The sequence below is a fragment of the Schistocerca piceifrons genome, chromosome 1 (genome assembly GCF_021461385.2).
Source record: "Schistocerca piceifrons isolate TAMUIC-IGC-003096 chromosome 1, iqSchPice1.1, whole genome shotgun sequence".
Lineage (NCBI taxonomy): Eukaryota > Metazoa > Arthropoda > Insecta > Orthoptera > Acrididae > Schistocerca > Schistocerca piceifrons.
The window spans coordinates 730,067,186-730,091,670 of NC_060138.1; the positions used below are offsets into that span (position 1 = coordinate 730,067,186).

At 41.4% G+C, this 24,485-nt stretch overlaps 1 protein-coding gene across 2 annotated transcripts in view; it reads left to right on the forward strand.

Moving 5' to 3' along the window:
- The window catches only part of LOC124711315 (cation-independent mannose-6-phosphate receptor), a 640,574-nt gene that overhangs the window by 15,080 nt on the left and 601,009 nt on the right, over nt 1–24,485 (forward strand). For both annotated transcript variants that reach the window (XM_047241343.1, XM_047241335.1), the window contains exons 2-4: nt 180–415; nt 7,186–7,292; nt 21,414–21,780. In XM_047241343.1, the coding sequence (XP_047097299.1) occupies nt 180–415; nt 7,186–7,292; nt 21,414–21,780 (710 nt within the window). The remainder of the gene's footprint in view (nt 1–179; nt 416–7,185; nt 7,293–21,413; nt 21,781–24,485) is intronic.

Consider the following 24,485-nt stretch of genomic DNA (forward strand, 5'->3'; position numbering starts at 1 on the left):
GCACCTGTATGGGTTAGAGAAGAAAGCGATGGCATTTAAAAATGACTGTAAAAGACATATTACTGTTGAATCCTTGGTGTTCGTGGTCACTAGGCTGTATTTTACAATATATAATATGTGGCAAGAAATCTTGTTATCTACAGTTTTACTTTTCATGTAATTTTCAATTATTTTTCCAGTCTTTCCAGACAAGTGTGGAACATCAAAGTAGCTGATGAAAGAAAACTTGATGGCAGTAGAAATAGTAGAGGTGGCAATCGGACACTGTTTGCATTCATGTCACCATGCAGCAGTGTGAAAAGTAGAAGTAATGTGGACTATTGTCCAGATGAAAGTGCCTCCGTTTGTATTGCACAGAAGTCTGGTGGAGTATGGAGTAGGGAACTGCCCAACCTAGGAACGGATGTCCTCAACAGTAAGTATCTATTTATTATATGATTACATAGTTATTTTTATTTTTTTATGCTGATGAACAATTGAATTAGAGAACTACCATCTTCACAGGATAGCACTTGTCGAATATTGTAGAATGGCTTACTCAGGTATACCAGTCTTCCGTTGTATGGACTATGTATGAGAGATCGTGGTCAGATGATCGGGACCAGATTCATGAGGCTTCCCATCTCTGATGAAGTCCTGATGAATAGTGCTTGGTTTCTGCCAAAATCAACTACCATTGTCAACAATATATGTGTGACTGTGGTCTAAATTGATGAGATTGGAGGGACCACAATTATCGCAGTTTTGCCGCCAGTTCAGTGCTGGGTGACATATGAGCAACCAGAGCCATGTGTTTGCTATTTCAGAGATCTCAGAAATCAGAAATGACTCAACCACTTTAATAGATTGAATCATACACTTATAATTGTTGTGTATGCCGATGTGTGCAATTGGGAGTGTACAAATGTCTCAATAACATAGTCTTGCAGGTGGGATTCAGCCAAAACAAGTGTTGGTGGTGTTCTTAATGGGAAGAAATGGGGCTTTTCTGAATACTATTGTCCCTCATAGCTGAACATACAGGTAACTACTGGCAGGCTTTGTGCACCCATTTGTTCATACACATCACCTTGCTGGATATCATTGTTGTAAACAAACTAATACACAACATACAAATCATAAAGGAGAGGCCCCCCAGGGGGTCCACAACTCTTTTGTGGATACGTGCGTACCGAGCACGGGACACCGAGCTAATGTGGCCTTCCTTCCTTTCCGGGCTGCATACCTTCCTTTTCCGCATCCTTCCCCATCCCCCATCCTCCCCCCCCCCCCTCCCCCCCGTCACCTCCGCCTCTTTCCTTCCCTTTCTCCCCCTCTGGGAGTATGTTTTGTGCCTACGTCCGGAGACAGACGCTCGAAAATGTAACACATTCTTCGCTTTCTCTGCTTGCAAGTCTTCGTCCTTCCTTTGTCCTTCTCGTTTCCTTACCTCTTCTCTTTACCCTTTCTCTGCTACGGCGTTTGAAACCTCTCTTCTTTCCTTTCCCCTTTGTTTTTTCCTCCCTGTGCTTGTCTGAAGGCTGACCCACGCATTTCCATGTGTAGCCGGTGACGGGATAACGCGTAATTCCCCGCCCTGGGTAGACAGGTAGGACACGTACGTACCCCCTGGTAACGGCCAGGCCCAGGGAGGGGTGATTACCCGAGCTGATACCTTCCGAAAGTTCCGATTGGTCCCTCCATCCGTTTCTCGGGAGGTGTGACCTGAGGTGTGAACAATCACCTAAGGCGGGAGTGCCCTCTGAGAGGGCCCCCTCAAGGGAGGAGCGCGCCATCAGAGACGCCGCTAATCATGGGGGATACTTCCGCAATGGTTTCCTCATCTTCTACTATGTCTGCTCACAAGCATAAGTTCAATGAGTCTCAGCCACAGACAGTTCTTCCATCGTTGCCACAGTTCCTTGTTGTTTCTCGATCTGATGAAGGTCACGACTTCTCCACGGTCAACCCTTTCATTATTCAGAAAGGTGTCGACGCAATTGCAGGTCCTGTAAAGTCTTGTTCCAGATTACGAAATGGCACCTTGTTGTTGGAAAAAGTCAGTGCCCTCCAGGCTCAAAAATTGCTGCGTACTTCACTGCTACACACCTTCCCTGTCCTGGTGGAAGCGCACCGCACTTTAAATTTCTCACGTGGGGTCGTTTATACATGCTCCCTCGATGGATTGTCCGACGAGGAAATTCAACACTACCTGTCTGACCAGAGCATAAGGCTGTTCATAGAGTCATGAAAAGGGTTGACACGAACATCGTTCCAACCCGTACTGTCTCCTTGACATTTGGCAGAGTTCAACTCCCATCGAATATCAAAGCGGGCTATGAGATAATTTCCGTTGCGTTGCTATCGGTGTCAGCGGTTCAATCATACCAGCCAGTCCTGCTCCAATCCGGCCAAATGTGTTACGTGTGGCAAGGATGCCCATGAGGGTGCTTGTCCACCTCCATCCCCTTGTTGCATCAACTGTACGGGTGACCACGCTGCTTCCTCTAGAGATTGCCCCATTTTTAAAGACGAAAAGCTCATTCAGGAAATCAGAGTGAAGGAAAAGGTGTCGACCTTTGCTGCTAAAAAATTATTTGCCAGTTGAAAGCCCACGGTGCCTCAGACAGGTAAATACAGCACTGTCCTCGCCTCTCCTCGGCCAACAAAGGAGGCGGCCATGCAGACTTGTGATCTCACCTTTAGTGCCACAGTCGTCAGATCGGCCAGTGCAAAGATCGCCCGTTCAACCTCTCCACTTTCACCTGCTCACTCTAAGGCTCACCCTTCATCGGGTTTTGCTAAATCTCGAGCCCAAAAGTCAGACACCTGGACTTCCAAAAAAGAGCCTACACGTGAAGATTTTTTACGTACCCCAAATTCACAACCATCAGTTCCTCCTTCATCTAAACATCCTGTTTCCAAGCAGGCTAATAAGAAACCCAGTTCCTCTCCTTCTCCGCCACGGCATGTCTCATCTACAGCACCACCTGGCGGTAGCCGCCCTCGGCCGTCTTCTTTGTCGTCAAGGTGCACTGCTAGCGGCCGATCAACCGGCCGATTGCTGGTGGCAGGAGCTGCTCCTGAACAACCTATGGATCAGGATCTTCTGCCTTCGGCTGACTGCTGTTCCACGCTGTCAGTCGCAAGCTCTAAGCTGTCGTTGAGTTGAGGGCAATCTTGGTCACATTCTTCCATTTTCTGTCCACCCTATGTCCATTATCCATTGGAATATACGTGGCATTTGAGCCAATCGGGATGAGGTGTCGATCCTCTTACGATCCTACTCGCTGGTCATATTCTGTCTTCAGGAAACAAAGCTGCGTCCCCACGACCGCTTTGTTTTTCCCCATTTTCAGTCAGTACGATTTGATCTCCCCTCTGTTGAAGGCACTCTAGCACATGGAGGATTCATGATTCTTCTCCATGATACTCTCCATTATCACCCAATCCCCTTAAAACACTTCCTTCCAAGCTGTCGCTGTCCGTCTTTCCCTTTCTGGATACACCTCCTCTCTTTGTACCGTATACATTCCATCGTCCACACCAATGGCACGAGCTGATCTCCTTCATCTTCTTGGTCAGCTTCCACCCCCCTATTTGCTGGTTGGGGACTTCAATGCCCACACCACCCTCTTAGGGGATCTCCACATCCTTGTCCGCGTGGCTCATTATTGATAGACGTCTTCCATCAAGCGGATCTTGTTTGCCTCAACACTGGGACCCATACATTTTTGTCTGCCTCCACGACCAATTTCTCTCATTTGGACCTTTCGGTCGGTACTGTTCCGCTAGCTCGGCGCTTCGAATGGTTCGCCCTTGCTGATACACACTCGAGTGACCACTTTCCGTATGTCCTTCGATTGCAGCCACACCTGCCATATGTGCGCCCGCGACGCTGGAAGTTTGCCCAAGCTGATTGGACACTTTTTTCGTCTCTAGCGACATTCAATGACCGTCACTTTTCTAGCGCCGACAGTGAGGTCACTCATATTACAGACGTTATTCTTTCAGCTGCGGAACGTTCAATACCTCGCACCTCCGAATTGCCCCGGCGCCCCCCAGTTCCTTGGTGGAATGAGGCATGCCGTGACGCAATACGTGAGCGGCGGTGTGCTCTTTGCGTTTTCAGACACCATCCTACATTGGCCAACTGTATCCGCTATAGGCAGTTCCGTGCGCGATGCCGTCGCGTCATCCGCGATAGCAAGAAGGCAAGCTGGGACTTCTTTACTAGCTCATTTAACACTTTCACTCCCTCCTCAGAAGTTTGGAGTCGGATTCGACTTTTTCTCCATGCGGGAACTCCAACATGCACTATCTTCTTCTCGCTATTCCGCCCCAGGACCAGATGGTATCCACATTCAAATGTTGCTGCATTTACCATACCATAGTCTGCGTTACCTCCTTCGCCTTTATAATCGAATTTGGGCTGACAGTACTTTTCCCAGACAGTGGCGGGAAGCTATCGTTGTTCCTGTTCCGAAACCTGGAAAGGACAAACAGCTCCCCTCTAGCTATCGCCCCATTTCTCTCACGAGTAGTGTATGTAAGGTTTTGGAGCGTATGGTGAATTGCCGTTTAGCTTGGTGTCTGGAGTCCCGCAGTCTTTTAACACCTGCCCAGTGCGGTTTTCGAAAGCATCGTTCTGCAGTTGACCATCTTCTTGCCCTCTCCACTTATATCGTGAACAATTTTCTCCGGAAACACCAAACTGTAGCAATATTTTTTGATCTGGAGAGAGCATACGATACCTGTTGGAGGACAGGCATCCTCCGCACACTGTTCTCTTGGGGCTTTCGAGGTCGGCTGCCCCTTTTTCTTGCCAAATTTATGGCAGAGCGCACATTTAGAGTGCAGGTGAACACTACTCTCTTTCCCGTACTTTCTCCCAAGACAACGGGGTACCCCAGGGCTCTGTGCTAAGTGTTGTACTGTTTGCCATTGCCATAAATCCCATTATGGATTGTCTCCTTCCCGATGTCTCGGGCTCCCTCTTTGTGGACGATTTTGTGATCTACTACAGCTCTCAACAGACCAGCCTTCTTGAACGACATCTTCAAGGATGTCTCGATCACCTCCACTCTTGGAGCATCGAAACCGGCTTCCGCTTTTCTCCCAGTAAGACCGTTTGTGTTAATTTTTGGCGTTGTATGGAGTTTCTTCCACCTTCCTTACATCTAGGACCTGTCAACCTTCCGTTTTCGGACGTCGCTAAATTCTTGGGTCTTATGTTTGACAGAAAGCTGTGCTGGTCCTCCCACGTTTCCTATCTTTCGGCTCACTGTCTGCGATCCCTCAACACCCTCCGTGTCCTGAATGGTACCTCCTGGTGTGCGGACCGAGTGGTCCTTCTCCACCTCTATCGCGCCGTAGTGCAATCAAAATTGGACTACGGAAGCATGGTTTACTCCTCTGCTCGGCCGTCTGTTCTTCGGTGTCTCGACTCTATCCACCACCGTGGATTACGTTTAGTTTCCGGACCTTTTTACACCAGTCCTGTGGAAAGCCTTTATGCTGAGACTGCTGAACCTCCGCTGTCCAATCGGCGAGCTGTCCTGAGTCGTTACACTAGCCATCTGTCTTCCATGCCTACTAACCCAGCCCATGAAATTTTTTTTGACGCCTCCTTGGATTTAGGGTGTGCAGGCCGCCCTTCCTCCCTACAACCACTGGGAGTCCGCTTCCTTCAACTGCTCCATTCTCTTTCCTTCCGCTTTCCTAAAACTTTCTTGACAATTTGGGGTACAGCACCGCCTTTGCTCCGTCCCCGGACCTGCCTGCTCCGTGACCTTTGTCAGTTTCCCAAGGATGGTACCCCTACACTTGTTTATAGTCGGGCATTTTCTGCTCTATGTGCAAAAATGAAGGCTGCCACATTTATTTACACTGATGGCTCAAAAACTTCGTTTGGTGTAGGGAGTGCCTATATTGTTGGCGACACCCCAAATTGATTTCGGCTTCCCGACCAGTGTTCGGTTTATACTGCGGAGCTTTACGCTGTTCTCCAGGCTGTCCAATACATCTGTCGCCATCAGTGGATACAGTATGTTATCTGTTCAGATTCTCTCAGCTCTCTCCTCAGTCTCCAAGCTCTCTACCCTTTCCACCCTCTGGTCCACCGGATTCAGGACTGCCTACGCTTGCTCCACTTGGGGGGGAGGGGGGGTCTCTGTGGCGTTCCTCTGGATTCCAGGACACGTTGGTATCTGTGGAAATGAGGCGGCCGATATAGCGGCCAAGGCTGCAGTCTTTCTTCTTCGGCCAGCTATTCGCACGATTCCCTTTGATGATCTACGGAGTGTTTTATGTCATCATGTTGTTCTTTTATGGCACGCACATTGGTCGACACTTCCCAATAATAAATTGCGGGTTGTGAAAGCTCTTCCCTGTGCTTGGACCTCTTCCTCCCGAACGCGTCGTCGGGAGGAAGTAATTTTAACTAGACTCCGGATAGGTCACTGTCTTTTTAGCCATCGACATCTTTTAAGTGGCGATCCTCCTCCACTCTGTCCCCACTGCTCTCAGCTGTGGACGGTAAGACACCTTTTAATTGAGTGCCCTATTTTACTTCGTTACGTGCCCGTCTACAGCTGTCGCGTGATATATCTTCCTTTTTAGCAGATGACACGTGCTCAGCCGATCGCGTTCTCGAGTTTATTAGTGCCAGTGAGATGACGTCAGTCATTTGAAGCTCTTTTTGGGGACAACCAAACCCCTTCTATAGTGGCTTTTTAAGCTTTCCTTCTGTTTTTAGTTTCTCCAATTTTTTGAGTTTCGTTCCCATTGCTGCTGGTTTAGAGTTTCGTTTTTTTACCTTTTCCTAAGTCACAGACCGGGCGCTAATGACCGTAGCAGTTTTGCGCCCTAAAACCATAACAATAAATAAATAAATAAAGGAGTGAGTTGACAAAAACTCATTGGAGTAAAAAAAAAAAAAAAAAAAAAAAAAAAAAAAAAAAAAAAAAAAAAAGTTTTGCTGGCACTTTAAATCGATAGACTTTGTTCTATTTATCATCACTAGAAGTTCGTAATATACCTGTCTCATGTGGAATGTACAGTATCATGATGTACCACAGTCAGCAAAGAAATGTTATACATTCATGGACAAAATTCTCTAATTCACTTGTTCATAAGGAATTTTATGTTGCTCTATGAATCATATGCACTGATATTTATTTGCATGTTTCTCATTCTGTTTCACAGAACATTCTTTTGCAAATGGTACACTGAAGGTTATTTTGAATGGAAAGGAGAAATGTGTGAACGACAAAAATTATGAAACCGAAATACTATTTTCATGTGTAGAAAAGGTAAGTCATTTTAGAAAAGTTTGCATTTCAGCAGAAGACCTATGTAGTTTCACATTTAAAATAACGTTTTTGTTTTCAGTAGTTAATCTACATGCAGCATCCCATGGGATTCATATGTAATGTCTGATGATGAGATTGAAAGGAGGACGTTGGCAGAAAAAAATTAAAGATTAGAAAAGCAAGTAGTTGTCATCATCTCAGATGAAATTTGTATTATTTTAAAGGTGCCATGTCAATTTCCCAGAGGCATTAGCAAAAATACCTGTGGACCAGTAGACACATGACTCCTCAACAGTCTACAAAGTAACACTACAACCCAGTTGTTGTTTTTCTTTGTTACTGTTCTCTGTCCCATTACATTACTCTGTGTCCTGCCCTGATCTTTCTCCGCTTTCCCTATTCATTCCCCATATGACACATGCTTTCCCTTGCTTACTGTGTATGATGTGGCATACTGGCTTCTGAGCCAGTCAATAACAAGGGTCTTCCCCACTTACAACACATTGTGTATGGTTCCAACTTCTTGCTGATAAAATTATTTGTAGACCTTCACACTGATCTCACTTCCTACCTTCACTCACACATATTTTTGCATGCTCTCTCTCTCTCTCTCTCTCTCTCTCTCTCTCTCTCTCTCTCTCTTTTTCTCTTTTCTGTCCTGAATGCACCACACACACCCACATATATATTGTCACACCATACTGCTGTTGTCCAGTCCATTTACACCTGCTGCCCCTCTCCCCGCTCTACCTGCTGATGTGCACCCCACATGATTGTTGTTGTTTTATTTCTCTTTTTGACTTTGATATCATCCTGTTTTCACATTGACCGTTATTTCATATCCATCTCATTTTTTTTACTAAATCTAGTTTCATCCTGTTCCACTATACTTCATCTAGTGTTATTTTTTATGAGTTTCAAAATATTCCTACAAATTTTTACTTGCTTATTATCCTCCATGGGTTCTTGCTCCTTTCATCCACGTGGGTTCTTGCTCCTTCTGTCTGTGCTATTACAGAAAAGTTTCTCTATCCTTAGCCAGGACTCAGTGTCACATACTGTTCTTCAATTGTTCCTAGTTTGTGGACTCTCACCAAATGGCCTGGCCATCAAATTACCTGTCTACAGCTGCAAAATTCTTCCACAATTACCTCTCCTTGTTCAGTTTTTGTCAATCCATTGCCTTCACCTACCTAGTCCTTCAAAACTATATTAACTCAGGCTCGAGTCTCCTCTCACTACAGCTCCATCTGTAAAAACCTGCTCTGCACTTCCAAGTGTCTGCGTCCCATCATCCAGCACATCATACTCCCGCCATGGATCACCATCACCACCATCACTGCCAACCACTCCCCTCTCTCATACCTGCCAGAACCTACCCAGCAGACTTACTACATGTGTCAGACCCACGGAAACTTCTTCCCACTGCCATACAGAACCCAGAGCCTCAATGCAGCTGCAACAGGGTTATGAAGGGGCCATCCCAAAGCCTCAGTATCACAGAAGTGTCAGTCCTTTTCAAAGGCCTCACCTTTTGCCCCATTCTTACATTTAATAATGCTGGGCTTGTTAAAGGCCTTCTCGCACTATCATGATTCTTATAGCAGAAACACCTTTTTGCCACCAAGCCTACCAACCAGACATGATCTAGAACCAGTATCGAAACCTGCCTCATTCAATTTACTCTTCTTTCCAACCATGATCTATCCCACTACCCTTGTATTACCCTTGATAGCTTTCCAGAATTTCGTAAGCTCAAACTTTGCCTCACCATCATTCCCTAAATCTGTCAACATGGAAATCAACCTTAACCTTACATCCACAGAAAGAACTACAGTCCACCTCCTAAAACTGATCCCAACCTTATAATCCTACCTTCCAACAAAGATTCCTCCACTTTTGTTATGAACTGCAGGGATTATGTGGCTGAGAACCTCTGTCAGCTGTCCGACATGTCCACCTAGAAGCCCTGCCATAGTGACCCCATTCCAGAAACCAAGCATGATCTCCAGTTTCTCCTCAAATCCCTGAAGCTCTCCCCAGAGTGTTATCTCCCTCCTCATCCCCTTCATTTTCTGCACTCCTACATTCTACGTGCTTCTTAAAATACATAAACCTAACCACCAAGACACCACCATTGTGGCTGGATACTGCAACCCTACAGAGAGAATCTCTGCCCTCCTGTGGCAATACAGTATAGTCTTGGTATTTTGAGATTCCGTGTAATTCGAGCTCGTCTTAAGAAAATTAAAATTTTACATAAAACTAGAGTAAAAGCTTGTTTTCATAAGTTGTCCACATGTACGTTCTGTGCACTTTATCGAATGTGGTACATTTTGAATTTTCTTTCAATTTTCCATGTACAATTCAGGTAAAACTGTCGCACGTAGGGTTTTTGTTCATAATGCTCAACAATAACCTTAGCCTCAGACTGCTAATGCATTTATATTACAGATGGACAGGTACCATTTGGTTTTAAGGGGTTTGAGTATACCCAAGTAACAATACAGTACACGTTTTAGAATGCTGGCTGACCATTGTTGTAGGTACTTTAGTTGGTCGTGTGTAACACCTGTACTGCAGTGTTCCCACCTGTATCATGTTAATTTTAAAGTGTTGTATGTATGTTCAGTGTATTGTACATATGTAACTGTGTGTTTCTTAATGTTTTAATTCATACATTAAAGTTAGTGGTAGGAGTAAGAAAAAATTTGTGCCATTGAATGTGAAATTCCGAGCTCTCTAAAGACTAAACAAAGGAGAAACATAAAGAAAAAGAGAAAAGAAAAAATCTTGCTGCTGGGTAGGAAGGCGGTGAAGTGACAGTTCAAGAGTGGCTTAGAAACAGAGACAAAATTGAGAAGTTTTCTTCAAACAAGTGTTCTATCTATTTCGTCATTTTAATGAATGGAAGTCATTGAACAAGTCTCAGTGTGAAAAAATGAGTGAAACTTTGTTTGTTTAATTTACTCAACAGAACCAAAAAGGAAAGCCAATTTTGTGGCCTGTTCTGCAAGAAAAAGCTGCATTTTTTAGAAATGAGTTAAAGGAAGGGGAGGATGATTTTACTGGAAGCTCAGGATGGCTGAATAGGTGGAAGAAGCAATACATCATAAGAAAGCTTGAAATTTGCAGTGCAAAACTTCTGCAGATTGTCAAACTGTTACACGATTTTGTGAGAAATTAAGAAAAACTTTACAAGAAGTAATCTCACTTGTGATAAACTGTATAACTATGATGAAACTGTGCTAAATTATAAAATGCGTCCAATCTAAAACTCTAGCCTCAAAAGAAGAAAAGGCTGCCCTGGGCTACAAAAAATGTAAAGCGAGGTTAATAGTTGTTTCTGCATTGAATGCAAATGGATGCCATAAACTGAAGCTGCTGGTATTGGGAAGTCTGGTAAGCCTGGAGCTTTAAAGAATATCACTGGTTGTGCACTGTCTGTCACATACATCCACCAAAAATGTGTTTGGATGGACAAAAATATTTTTAAGAACTGGTTTTTCAAAGATTTTATTTCAGAGACCAAAAGATTCCTAAAGAAAAAGTGCTTGCCTTCCAAAGCAATCGTAATGCTTGAAACACTGGTTCACACCTTGATGAGGAAGAATTACAAAGTAACAGTATTCGCGCAGTGTTCTTACCCCCTAACGTGACGAGTTTAGTACAGCCTATGGACTAAGGTGCCTTACAATGGGAACTAGATTCTGTGGAATCAAACGGATACCTGCAATACAGAGGAAGATGGCCTACCAGTGGCAAAACTGATGGAAAAGCTTGCTGGGTGTGGAAATGCAAGTGCGAGTTATGTCCCAAACTGGATGAACAGTGATAAACAGTTCGAAATGACAGATCTTGCAGTAGTTGACATGAAATGGATAGTGAACCTGCTGAAGACAGTGATCATGAGGAATTGCCCAAAGAAATTGTACCAGTGATCACTCACACTGAGGGTTTGGCAGCACTAGATGTGGCATTGTCTTAATATTGAGCAGCAAGTGGAAGCTACTCCAAATGACACCATGCTTCTTAGAAGATGGCATGACATTGCTGCTTAAAAAACGAGATTCTGTTTTAAAGCAAAGGACTGTGGACAATTTCTTTTTGCAACTTTAAAATGTGTGCCAATATAAGTACATATAAACAATTATGTACTATAATGATTTTTATTTAATTTGTTAACCATTATTGTGTTGATTAAACATTTATTCATGATTTACCCATTGACTTAGTGATGTTTCTGTATTTTCTGAGTTTTCTGTAATTCAAAGTAGCCTTAGCCCCAGTTAGCTCGAATTGCTGTGGATCTGCTGTATCTTCAGTCTGTTATGGTAAATTACCCTCCTATATAAAATGCAGTACCCATTTCCTCTACAGACATTTCCTGACCCTTTATGACTGGCGCTCTGGTGGTCACTGTTAATGCTACTGCCCTCTATACAAAAGCCATCGATGCCCATTGCATTGCTGTCTTCGCAATACCCAGCTGCCAACAAATCAAGAAACTTCTTTCCTGGTCACTATGACTAATTATATTATCACCCACACTTACTTCTTTGAAGGCATCACATGCAGCACAGCTATGGGAACCTATTCCAAATTAGTCATGAGCTATCTGGAGGAATCCTTCCTAGCCATCCAGTATATCCTTGCTACATTGCTATCTTGGCAATACCCAGCTGCCTCCAAATCGTAAAACTCTCTCCTGGTCGCTACGGCCAAGTATATTATCAGCCACACTTACTTTTCTTTTGAAGGCATCACATGCAGCACAGCTGTGGGCACCTGCATGACATCACCCTATTCCAAATTACTCATGAGCTTTAGTATCAAAAATCCCTCACGTGGTTCAGATTCGTTGATGACATCTACATGACCTGGATCCACATTCCTACAGCACCTCAACAACTCCTCTCACATTCACGTTTTCTGATAACCCTCAGCACAGCATGATACCTTCCCCATTATTGACCTCCCACTTCATGGATGGCTCCATTCACTCCAGTGTCCACATAAAACATAGTAACCACGAACAATACTTACATTTCAACAGGTTCCACACTTAGACACTAAGTGGTCCCTTTCATCTTTCATGCTGCCTAGCCACCTATAGTTGTCACATCTGCAGTGGCTCTGCCGTATCTTCCGCCTGTTATGGTAACCTGCCCTCCTTTATAAAATACAGTACCCATTTCCTCTACAGACACTCCATAGCTCCTGAGCCTTTATGACTGGCACTCTGGTGGTTACTATTAATGCTACTGCCCTCTACTCTCCAAATATGCAGATTGTCTCACTGAGACCTTTAGAGAGCAAAACTACCCTCCTCACCAGATCTCCCACGCCTTTTCTCCCCAGTCAGTTACCATCCCCCACTTGCTTAAATGTAAACAAAAACTTCTAACTTGTGTTTTATTGTTATGTGCATGCACAAAATAAAATTGAAATTTCAATACTGTATGATTATATAAGATATTAAATGCCATTATAGCTGATTAATGAAGTAAAAATATCTTGAACTACCACTCAAACTGTTGAAGAATGGGAAGAAAGAAGTTGCACCTATAATTGCGTATGCAGCTTGGCAGAGCAGTTGTTGTTAAAGCTCTTATTGTAAACCAACTTCCATTCGAATTCACCTTTGTTGTACCTTCTGTTTCTGGCATCTGCTTATTTTATTTAATTTGTCATGTCAGTTTCCTTTTCCCTTCTATTTCCATTTTCTTCATTAGTGGTAATTGCAGTGTTCTTTTATGATAATCCTGGACCATTTATTAATCAGCAGTTCATAAGGTGATACTTCAATTGTTGAGTGTTACAGCTCATGTAGTACAGCCTCAAAGCTATTATATCCATTCGTCACAAACTGTTTATCAGTACAATATACTTACATAATTGTCCTACTCCCCTCATTTCTCCTGATTTCTTCGAAGCTTTCCCTTGAATTGTACCCTTCTTTGGGATTGAAATAACTGGTTTTCATCTCCCTTTCCCATTCCTAACATGCCTTATTTTCAGGCACTTGTATCTTGAAATTCCAATATAGGTCTAACAAGATCTGTGAATTTTATTATTTTTTATGTTCTTACTTGTTAAGTACACATCATGTCTTCCTTAAAGCTCATCACTACCACATTGTTACGCAAAGAATCTGTCCTAGTTTCAAATATAAGTACAGATTTCATACCAATGTAGCACTAATTTTGTATTTTACAGGTACTACTTCTATCTCAACATTTATCACCACCTACTTCTTTGTTAATTTGCTGTTTTTCCTATGTTCGTAGAACATTTAAAGACTTCTACTAGCAAATCTAGTTTAAATGTACCTCAAACTGATGCCCATTTCAGTAATCATTAATGTATTCCCCTTTGCTATTTTTGCAGGTTGTGTCATTATCTGCATTTTGTGGTAAACTACATTGAATCAGTCATAAGACTGGTGATTGAAATAAATTGCATTTTTTAAAATTTTCTTCCTAGTCAAATTGATATCCCCCTGAAGATTGGTGACCGTCTCTTTTCCAGCCACCTCTTCCTCTCCTGGGCAGATTCGAATACTGATACCTGTTATCATTGTTCCCCTGATACCTCGTACCTCTGGTATTTTTCCCTTTCGCCTTCCCTTTGCTGCAGGTTTCAATATGTCATTCGCACGTCATAAACTAGTGTATGTAACTGTTCCAAAGCCTGCAATAAGCCATCCACATTCTCTTCTGAAATACCTTCTCCTGCATGCTCATTGGTAATATAACGAGGGGTAAGGCAACCAGATCATAACTAGAAATGGTTCTTAAGATAACAGGTTTTGCTCCCAGTAACTGCAAAGCTCTTTCCTGAGATAATGCAGTTCCTTACATTATTTAGCATACTCTGTGACTGATATTAGTTCAATAACAGTTCTACAAAATCATCGTACTGCTGGCCAGAACTTCCTGCCTCATGCCCCATGATGAAGCATCTGCTTCCAACCTACTTATTACACAGCCAGACTTTTGTGTATCATGTTCAGGAATAATGCCCTGAAACTGTTGGAGGAAAGCCACTGTGTATAGTTCGCCTTTGGTGAAAAATGCTGGAATTCACAGTTTTAAATTTTATCCTTCATTGAAGCTCCCATCCCAGGATATTATTTTTCTGGCTCAGCAGACTTCTGTCTTTGGAGTTCAACGCACTCTTAAGGGATTCTGTCTGTTCTGCAGTAAGGTTAGTGTTCTTATTATGTTGTTCACTAATCATATGTTGGATAATGTCCATTTTTTTCCTGCACTTCAGGTGAGGTTTCATTTTAGCATTCCTCAACAGTATTAAGCTTCACAATTAATTCAGATTATGTATATTCGGTATTTATGCTCTTCCAAGTATGTAAATACCTTAGCAGTTTTCTTAATGGGCTGTCATTGATGTTACAAAAGATCTCTCTACAAGTTACATAAATTAACTGTTTTGCCAAAATTTTCTGTTGTCTTGCTAGCTTCCTACCACTCATCTACGAATTTCTGTATTCAGTTTGTCTACATTTCCTTGTAGTTTTAGATTGATCTCAATTCATTATCTTTTGTTGTGCATGTTTCTAAGGTTTCCGCAATATTTACTACCCCACTGTACACTTCTTCTGTACTTCAGATACAGAACTATATTTGCAAAAAATATTTTCTGTGGGATGCCCTGCTTAAATTTCTTCTTGCTGATTATTGTGCTCTGCTTCTTCCACATAATTTCTATTAGGCTCCTTAACTCTTTTTAAATTCATAATGAAACTCTCATCTTGACCAGAAAATACAGGGTGTACATAAAGTCCGGGAGCACTTTCAATTATTTATTGTGCAAGAACTAAACATTGTACAGATGTCGTACATATTGCATTTTGAAGAGAAACTCTGAAAGTTTTTTTTTACAAACATTTAATATGCAAACCATGAGTGACCCGGCAGACATCAATACGGTAATCGAATTCTTGCGATACCCATCCCAGCATGGCATCGTCGACTGTGGCAGTTGCTTCTCATATTCTCTCCCGGAGCTCTGCTACATCATGTGGTAGAGGCAGTACATACACCAGATCTTTAATGCATCCCCACAGAAAAAAGTCACAAGGAGTGAGATGTGGTGATCGGGGAGGCCATTTCATGAAACAGCTGTCCCCTTCTGTAGCTCTGCACCTGAACTCGACATGTTTGCAACTAGCGCTGACTATCGGCAAATTACCAAACTTTGCTGTGGAGGTATACATGGAAAAAAAAACTTTCAGGGTTTCTCTTCAAAATGACTTATGTAGGATATCTATCCAATGTTTGGTTCTTGTGCAATAAATAATTGAAAGTGTTCCTGGACCTTATGTACACACTGTATTTATTTCAATACTTCCTTATGAAATGCGTAAGAAAGATTATCGCTTTAGTCTGAGTAATTACTTAGTTAAATGCTATCCATCTGCACGCACGCGCATGTGCGCTCTCTCTCTCTCTCTCTCTCTCTCTCTCTCTCTCACTCACACACACACACACACACACACACACACACACACACACACAATGTATGTGTCCTCTTAGATTGTGCACTACAGTAGTTGCTGACAACAATCTAACCCTTTTGTCGCTCATGATCAGTGTGCGTCTGGCATGTAACTGCCTTTACAGCATCTTCTTTCTTCATATCTGGCCCAAAGCTTGCTTCCAGTTGTCTTTCTTCTACATTATCTGGCTTACACCCCACAATAGGTCTTGCACCACTTTCTGTACTCACAAACCATTTATGCTCTCCTACCATGCAGTGGTAATTCTTCATTATTTAAATTATTTAGTGCTGCCTGCAACTTTCATTTTTCCTTTATTATATGTGTGTTGTAGTTGTTGTGGTCTTCAGTCCTGAGACTGGTTTGATGCAGCTCTCCATGCTACTCTATCCTGTGCAAGCTTCTTCATCTCCCGGTACCTACTGCAACCTACATCCTTCTGTATCTGTTTAGTGTATTCATCCCTTGGTCTCCCTCTACGATTTTTACCCTCCACATTGCCCTTCAATACTAAATTGGCGATCCCTTGATGCCTCAGAACATGTCCTACCAACCCCTTCTTCTAGTCAAGTTGTGCCACAAACTTCTCCCCAATCCTATTCAATACCTCCTCATTAGTTATATGATATACCCATCTAACATTCAGCATTCTTCTGTAGCACCACATTTCGAAAGCTTCTGTTCTCTTCTTGTCCAAACTAGTTATCGTCCATGTTTCATTTCCATACATGGCTACACTCCATACAAATACTTTCAGAAAAGACTTCCTGACACTTAAATCAATACTCGATGTTAACAAATTTCTCTTCTTCAAAAACGCTTTCCTTGCCATTGCCAGTCTACATTTTATATCCTCTCTACTTCGACCATCATCAGTTTTTTGTTCCCCAAATAGCAAAACTCCTTTACTACTTTAAGTGTGTCATTTCTTAATCTAATTCCCTCGGCATCACCCTTCTTAATTCGACTACATTCCATTATCCTTGTTTTGCTTTTGTTGATGTTCATCTTATATCCTCCTTTCAAGACACTGTCCATTCCGTTCAACTACTCTTCCAAGTCCTTTGCTGTCTCTGACAGAATTACAATGTCATCGGCAAACCTCAAAGTTTTTATTTCTTCTCCATGGATTTTAATACCTATTCTGAATTTTTCTTTTGTTTCCTTCACTGTTTGCTCAATATACAGATTGAATAACATCGGGGAGAGGCTACAACCCTGTCTTACTCCCTTCCCAACCACTGCTTCCCTTTCATGTCCCTCGACTCTTATAACTGCCATCTGGTTTCTATACAAATTGTAAATAGCCTTTCGCTCCCTGTATTTTACCCCTGCCACCTTTAGAATTTGAAAGAGAGTATTCCAGTCAACATTGTCAAAAGCTTTCTCTAAGTCTACAAATGCTAGAAACGTAGGTTTGCCTTTCCTTAATCTAGCTTCTAAGATAAGTCATAGGGTCAGTATTGCCTCACGTGTTCCAATATTTCTACGGAATCCAAACTGATCTTCCCCGAGGTCGGCTTCTACCAGTTTTTCCATTCGTCTGTAAAGAATTCGCATTAGTATTTTGCAGCTGTGACTTATTAAACTGATAGTTCAGTAATTTTCACATCTGTCAGCACCTGCTCTCTTTGGGATTGGAATTATTATATTCTTCTTGAAGTCTGAGGGTATTTCGCCTGTCTCATACATCTTGCTCACCAGATGGTAGAGTTTTGTCAGGACTGGCTCTCCCAAGACCGTCAGTAGTTCTAATGGAATGTTGTCTACTCCCGAGGCCTTGTCTCGACTCAGGTCTTTCAGTGCTCTGTCAAACTCTTCACGCAGTATCGTATCTCCCATTTCATCTTCATCTACATCCTCTTCCATTTCCATAATATTGTCCTCAAGTACATCACCCTTGTATAGACCCTCTATATACTCCTTCCACCTTTCTGCTTCCCCTTCTTTGCTTAGTACTGGGTTTCCATCTGAGCTCTTGATATTCATACAAGTGGTTCTCTTTTCTCCAAAGGTCTCTTAAATTTTCCTGTAGGCAGTATCTATCTTACCCCTAGTGAGATAAGCCTCTACATCCTTACATTTGTCCTCTAGCCATCCCTGCTTAGCCATTTTGCACTTCCTGTTGATCTCATTTTTGAGACGTTTGTATTCCTTTTTGCCTGCTTCATTTACTGCATTTTTATATTTTCTCCTTTCATCAATTAAATTCAATATTTCTTCTGTTACCCAAGGATTTCTACTAGCCCTCATCTTTTTACCTACTTGATCCTCTGTTGCCTTCACTACTTCATCCCTCAAAGCTACCCATTCTTCTTCTACTGTATTTCTTTCCCCCATTCCTGTCAATTGTTCCCTTATGCTCTCCCTGAAACTCTGTACAACCTCTGGTTTAGTCAGTTTATCCAGGTCCCATCTCCTTAAATTGTCACCTTTTTGCAGTTTCTTCAGTTTTAATCTACAGTTCATAACCAATAGATTGTGGTCAGAATCCACATGTGCCCCTGGAAATGTCTTACAATTTAAAACCTGGTTCCTAAATCTCTGTCTTACCATTATATAATCTACCTGATACCTTCTAGTATCTCCAGTATTCGTCCATGTATACAACCTTCTTTTATGATTCTTGAACCAAGTGTTAGCTATGATTATATGTGTAATTGTACAATTTTGGTCTTAACACCATTAGCAATTATCTAACAGAATAAGATCTTTTGGAGTCACATGCCCACATTAAACGTTCTGTGGCCATAACATGTATGTTGAAGGCAATGGGGCCTGAAATATGTATGTAGTTTCGTAAATTGTGATGTGCACCAGTACTAATGGAGCTAGTTTCCAGCTCTATGGCAATCACGGCACCTGTATTCATTAGGTAGAATAACAGTGGAGACGGCTTAAATTTACACATATGCAGACACTTGTATGGCAAATGTGCCCTCAATGAATTTTTTGTAAAGTCAGTTATATTTGCTATAGCATATCTGAAGATCTGATTTGTCTTCATGTTTAATTCTTAAGTGACTGCTAATACACTCAGTTGATGATGCTTCCATTTTATAGATACTTGTTAAATGATCTATTACTGAAATTGTACAATTCTACACCAAAGAAAGAAAATACGATTGTAAAATTCTTCACTCAATAAAGAAAAAATGGCAGTTGCAGATCTGTTTCAAATTAAGATAACCGTTATTGTTCATATTGCTCCACATTCATAGGGAAACAAGCTTTTTCTGTTATTACCAGTACACAGTATATTAAATGCTTACAGTTGTCTCTCAACAGTCTTGTTATATTGCCCAGCAGATTTAAACAGAAATGCCAATTTCTAGTTTTCACTGTTCCAGTCCATAAGTAATGGTATGGCCCAAACAATCCCCCATCGCAATGGGTCCCAGTTGTGAGCCCCAATTTACTCGAATGCTTCACCCTTGGGATGCCCTGACACTACTCGCAGAATTGCTATAGTAGATTTGTTGCACAGAGAGCTACAGTTTGGAAAAAATACTTACTTTTACTACACCCCAAGTTGGTGTTGGAGTTTGTGACATACTGCGCAGTTTGTTACACTTTGTTTGTGGCAGAGGTAACATTAGTTGGCTGCAATTAAAATCCTTTTTGTGTGAAGTTGACTGTTTGACTGGTGGATTGTGGTGCAATCATCTTGAGTAATTAAAAGAGCTAATATATCAACAAAAAATTATCAGTTTTTGAAAGTAGAATTGGATAGGTAAAAAATCTACTCACCAAGGGGCAGCAGGGGAAAACACACATAGAAGTTAAGGAAAAGTGCTAGCTTTCCTGCTTCTTGCAGAAGGGGTGAAGGAGAAGGAAGAGGGATGAAGAAAAAGGAATGGCAAGGCTTACGAAATGGAAAGAGTTACAGATAAGTCATCCAGAACCCTGGCCAGGGAAGACTGTTGGACAGGATTTTGGGGTTTCAGGATCAGATATGTACAACAGGGGGCTGTAGTGAAAGAAGTATTTAAGTTCGCCATCTCTAAGAAACAAAAACACTGATGTATTCAATTGACACAAGATGCTAAGCCACAGCACACCTTCCTGTCTTAGGAGTTACATCAAATAAAATGGGCAGAGTTCTGTGCAGCTAAGGTATTCAATCCATTTTCTGACACCCAATTAAATTAGAGAGATGCTGCACTGAGTATAAGACAGTCTTGATCTCAAGTGTTCATGGAATATACAAAATTACTTGTGAAGCAGTTTCAGTTTCATTGGATACTCTATACGTACATTTTTAAGACACTGCACAGAGCACAAACGTCACATTAAATATCAAGATTTTGACAGAGCTGCCATTACAAAACACAGCCTTACAAACATATCATTGTGTTTTGATGAAATGAAATGAAAATCTTATACCATGCACCTACTTTCAGGAATTCTGCCATCATAAGATCTATTAGTATGACAATTAGCTACTAATGATGATGATGTGTTAATACGACAGTTAACTCCTAATGTTGGTGACAGAGGAAAGCATTGAATGCTGGATTATATGAACAAATCTCACGTGACAAGTAAACTAAGAAACATTCCCTGAATGTGATAGCTCATTTCTTGACCTAATATTTAAGGAAACACTGTCACTAACTTTATCATGTAAAACATAATCTGTTGTATTTTCACTAACCACTTTTTTTTGCTTACGAAAGAATTTTTTCATGTCATATCAATATAAGCAGGATAACATTGATACTCAAGTAGGAAATGGTAATTTACAGCACTGCTCACATGCGAGGGTAATGCCAAAAGTAAGGTCTCCTATTTTTTTTAATAAGCATGTTGACCTGTTTATTTCTACAATAGTTTACATCAGTTTACAGCTTGAACATTTAGCTATTTTTAGACATAATCACCATTTCTGTCAATGCATTTTTGTAGACGCTGTGGCAGTTTTTGTATGCCCTTGTCATACCATTGAGTTTCTTCAGAGTCTGACAGTACCTGTCAGTGTTAACTGTGGTCCCAGAGAATCAGCCCCGATGACGAGATGAAAGAAGAGTTTCATAACTTTCTGAACAGCATGGCGGCGAGCTGGTATGACATGGGCATACAAAAACTGCCACAGCGTCTAAAAAAATGCATCAACAGAAACGGTGATTATGTCAAAAAATTGCTAAATGTTCAAGCTGTAAACTGGAGTAAACCATTGTAGAATTAAACAGGTCTATGTACTTATAAAAATAGGAGACCTTACTTTTGGGATTACCCTCGTACATTCCATTTTGCTGGATTTAAGATTCCACTGCATAACACATATTGTAAATGAAATGCCATACAGACAGTAACTCAAGAAGATGTATAAAAAATTGTTTAGCCTGAGTGTTTGTTGGTAGTGGTACAGAATTGAGATGTGATCATCATCTAATGAAGGGAAATATGAAATTCTTGTCTGAAGCATTAAGACCCGTTAACTTTTTGATGACAGATCTTGTTCTTACTGCTGAACATTTGCAAGTGGACATGCATATAGAGATTGGCAGAGGGGGAAGGGGAATTGTACTATGACAGATGACCTATCTTCTCTCCCTCTATGCTCTGTATTAATTTTAAATTAACATGTTTGTCTGTTCCAGTTTGATGGTCCACTGATGGCCCGGCTGAGTGATTGTAGTTTCACTGTATACTGGCCTACAAAAATAGCTTGCCCTTTAAAAGGTCCAGATTCAGTGCTAGTTGATCGATGTCTGCTACAGACTGAAGGAGAGAACTCTGGAGTTGTTGATCTACGTCCACTCCGTCATCCACAGTATTATTCTGTCCATTCACCTGACGGTGGATTATTTTATCTGAATATATGTGCAACATTAAAGAATTCAACTTGTGATGGCTCGACAGCTTGTAAACACACCAAAAATGGAACTGTTGTTATTATTGGAAGTACCAAAGGCACTAATGTCAGAATTGCTGATGATGGCCCACTGCTGGTATATAAAGCAAAAGGTCTGCTCTGTTAAGATCTTCATTATCAGATTTATTAGTATTCAGCTGATAATTTAGCAGAGAACTTGACTGTTGTCGTTGAGATTACAGCAGTATGTTTGTTACGCCTTGCTATAAATTAAGTTACTCGATTCAGTGTAGAAGCAATGAATATGTGGGCTAGATGTTTTAAAGATTCATTGTTCATATTCCACTTGGTTTTGTTCATTCGCTGCAACTGCACTTGATAAGTGGGAAAGGTATTATTAGTATTTTTATTGTATTTGAATTACTTTTAGAGTCAAAAATGTCGCATCAGTATTAATAAAAACATTAGTTTTTCTGATTTAAGCATTTAGCTTCAGAATACGATTAACTTACCGTATTTACTCGAATCTAAGCCGCACCTGAAAAATGAGACTCGAAATAAAGGAAAAAAAAATTTCCCAAATCTAAGCCGCACCTGAAATTTGAGACTCGAAATTCAAGGGGAGAGAAAAGTTTTAGGCCGCACCTCCAAATCGAAACAAAGTTGGTCCATTGTAATATGAGACACAATTTAGGTCGAATAAATGACGATACAACCACAGTAGTTTCGTTCGAGTCGTAAGCTTAGCAGTTAAGCTTTACCAGGTAGCCATTGCTATGCATCAGGCACTCCGTCGGTATTTATACGGGTACCCTTCCTTTTTCATGTGCTTCGTCTGGTTTAAATTGATTGCTTATTTTGCTTTGATCTGATGAGTATCTTTTTTTTTTTTTAATAGGTGTTTACGTCACTCGAAGCTGAAAATGCATTACTGTACTGTGTCATGCATTATTTGTCACATTCTGATAGTGTGTGTTTACGGCCTGTCGCCGCTCGCGGCATGGCTTGCTTTTGTGCGCGCTGCCGCCTCTTACAATTTATAAAAAAAGAGAGGAATCATCTCGTTAGTGAAACAATGGCAAGAGACTGCTATTTGTTGTTACTTATACTGCTGCTTTCTTTGATAGTATCAACAAGAATCAAATAATAGACTGGGTATGATAGAACATGTTCTGAACGAGAGTTATGCGAAAATTTTTCTGCGTTTGAAAATCTTTGCGGCCGCTTCTTTAGTGCATCAGAATCTGCACAGAAATTAGTCATCTTAAATTTAAAATTCTAGTCAGTTGCCATGCTTCATTTCTGACTGTATCACTATTAGCGTAAGAATAATACGAATATAAACATGACACGATACCTATGTTCTTACGCGTTTGCTGTTGTCTCACTCTAGTTTCGTAGTTTATTAGGCAGACAGGATTTAAATGAGATAGCAGCAAACACGAAAGAATACATGGCAAAATGTTTATATTCGTATTATTTTTATGGTGAAGAGAATACTGCATGTGATTCACATTTCATCAGGTTCCTATTAGCAACCATCTCTTCTCACAGGTAGCAAAAAATTCAGAACGTAGAGTTGGCCATACTGACAAACATCCCAAACAGTCTTGCCAGTCGGATTTTCGTAGTACATTGAAATTCTGCTACATTCGAAGATGAACAATACGGAATTTGTATTTACTTCGTTGGATAATGTATGAAAATACAGTGGTAGAAACTGGAGGCGATGGAAAAAAAGCTCGTCTTCCACCCTTTTTTTTTTTGTTAAAATTTATTAACTGACGCAGAGGTTTTGGCGCCAGCATTTATCTTTGTGCCTACAAAGCATGCCTGTGTACCGCTACATATATTTGACGGCAGAAGTTAGTTGTGGCGGTACCTACCAAAATTTTTTAGAGCTTCCGCTTGCTTTGCACTCGATTCTAAGCCGCAGGCGGTTTTTTGGATTACAAAAACTGGAAAAAAAGTGCAGCTTAGATTCGAGTAAATACGGTACACTAACGTAATTCAAGTTTACCGTAGAATGATATTAAAGAGCTAAAGAAGAGAAGAAAAGAAAAATGTAAAAGTGTTGTATGTAAAAGTAAATAATTCACAATAATTATAGTGAGTACTAGGATAGAATACAGTTACAATTAAGAAGAAAGAAGTAATGGTATGGTTCACATAGGGAAAATAGAAGAAAAGTCTTAGATTCAAGAGGGTTGTGCTTTGTGCAAAGTTAGCTATAGTTCAAGCCTTTTAGGTGGGGGGCAGGGAGGGCATTGGGGGGAAGCGTCTAGTGGTTTGTGGGAGAGTGGGGAGCCATCTGAGGCCAGCTAGGGACGCAGTTAGAGGGGCAGGTGGCAGACAGCTGGACATGTGATTTCATACACTAGGGCATGACATAAAGCACACAACTAACTGATGTGTGGGCACAAGTTGGGTTGGGGTACTAGGCAGTAGATAGTGTACACACTCTCTCTCTCTCTCTCTCTCTCTCACACACACACACACACACACACACACACACACACACACACACACACACACACACACACACACACATACTAATGAACAGGTGGAGGGGATTAGGACGCAGTAAGTTCCCATAGGTTTATGCCAGAAAGTTTACGGAAGCGGAGGGATGTGCTGTAAGGATAGCTCCTATCTGCACAGCTTAGAAAAGCTGATGGTGGTGGGGAGAATCCAGATGGCACAGGTTGTGAAGCAGACATTGAAATCATGCGTGTTGTGCCATTGGGTGGCCCACCTTGTTTTTGGCAACAGTTTGGTGGTGGCCATTCATTCTAGTTGACAGCTGGTTGGTTTGTCATACCAATGTAAAACGCAGTGCAGTGGTTGCAGCAGAGCT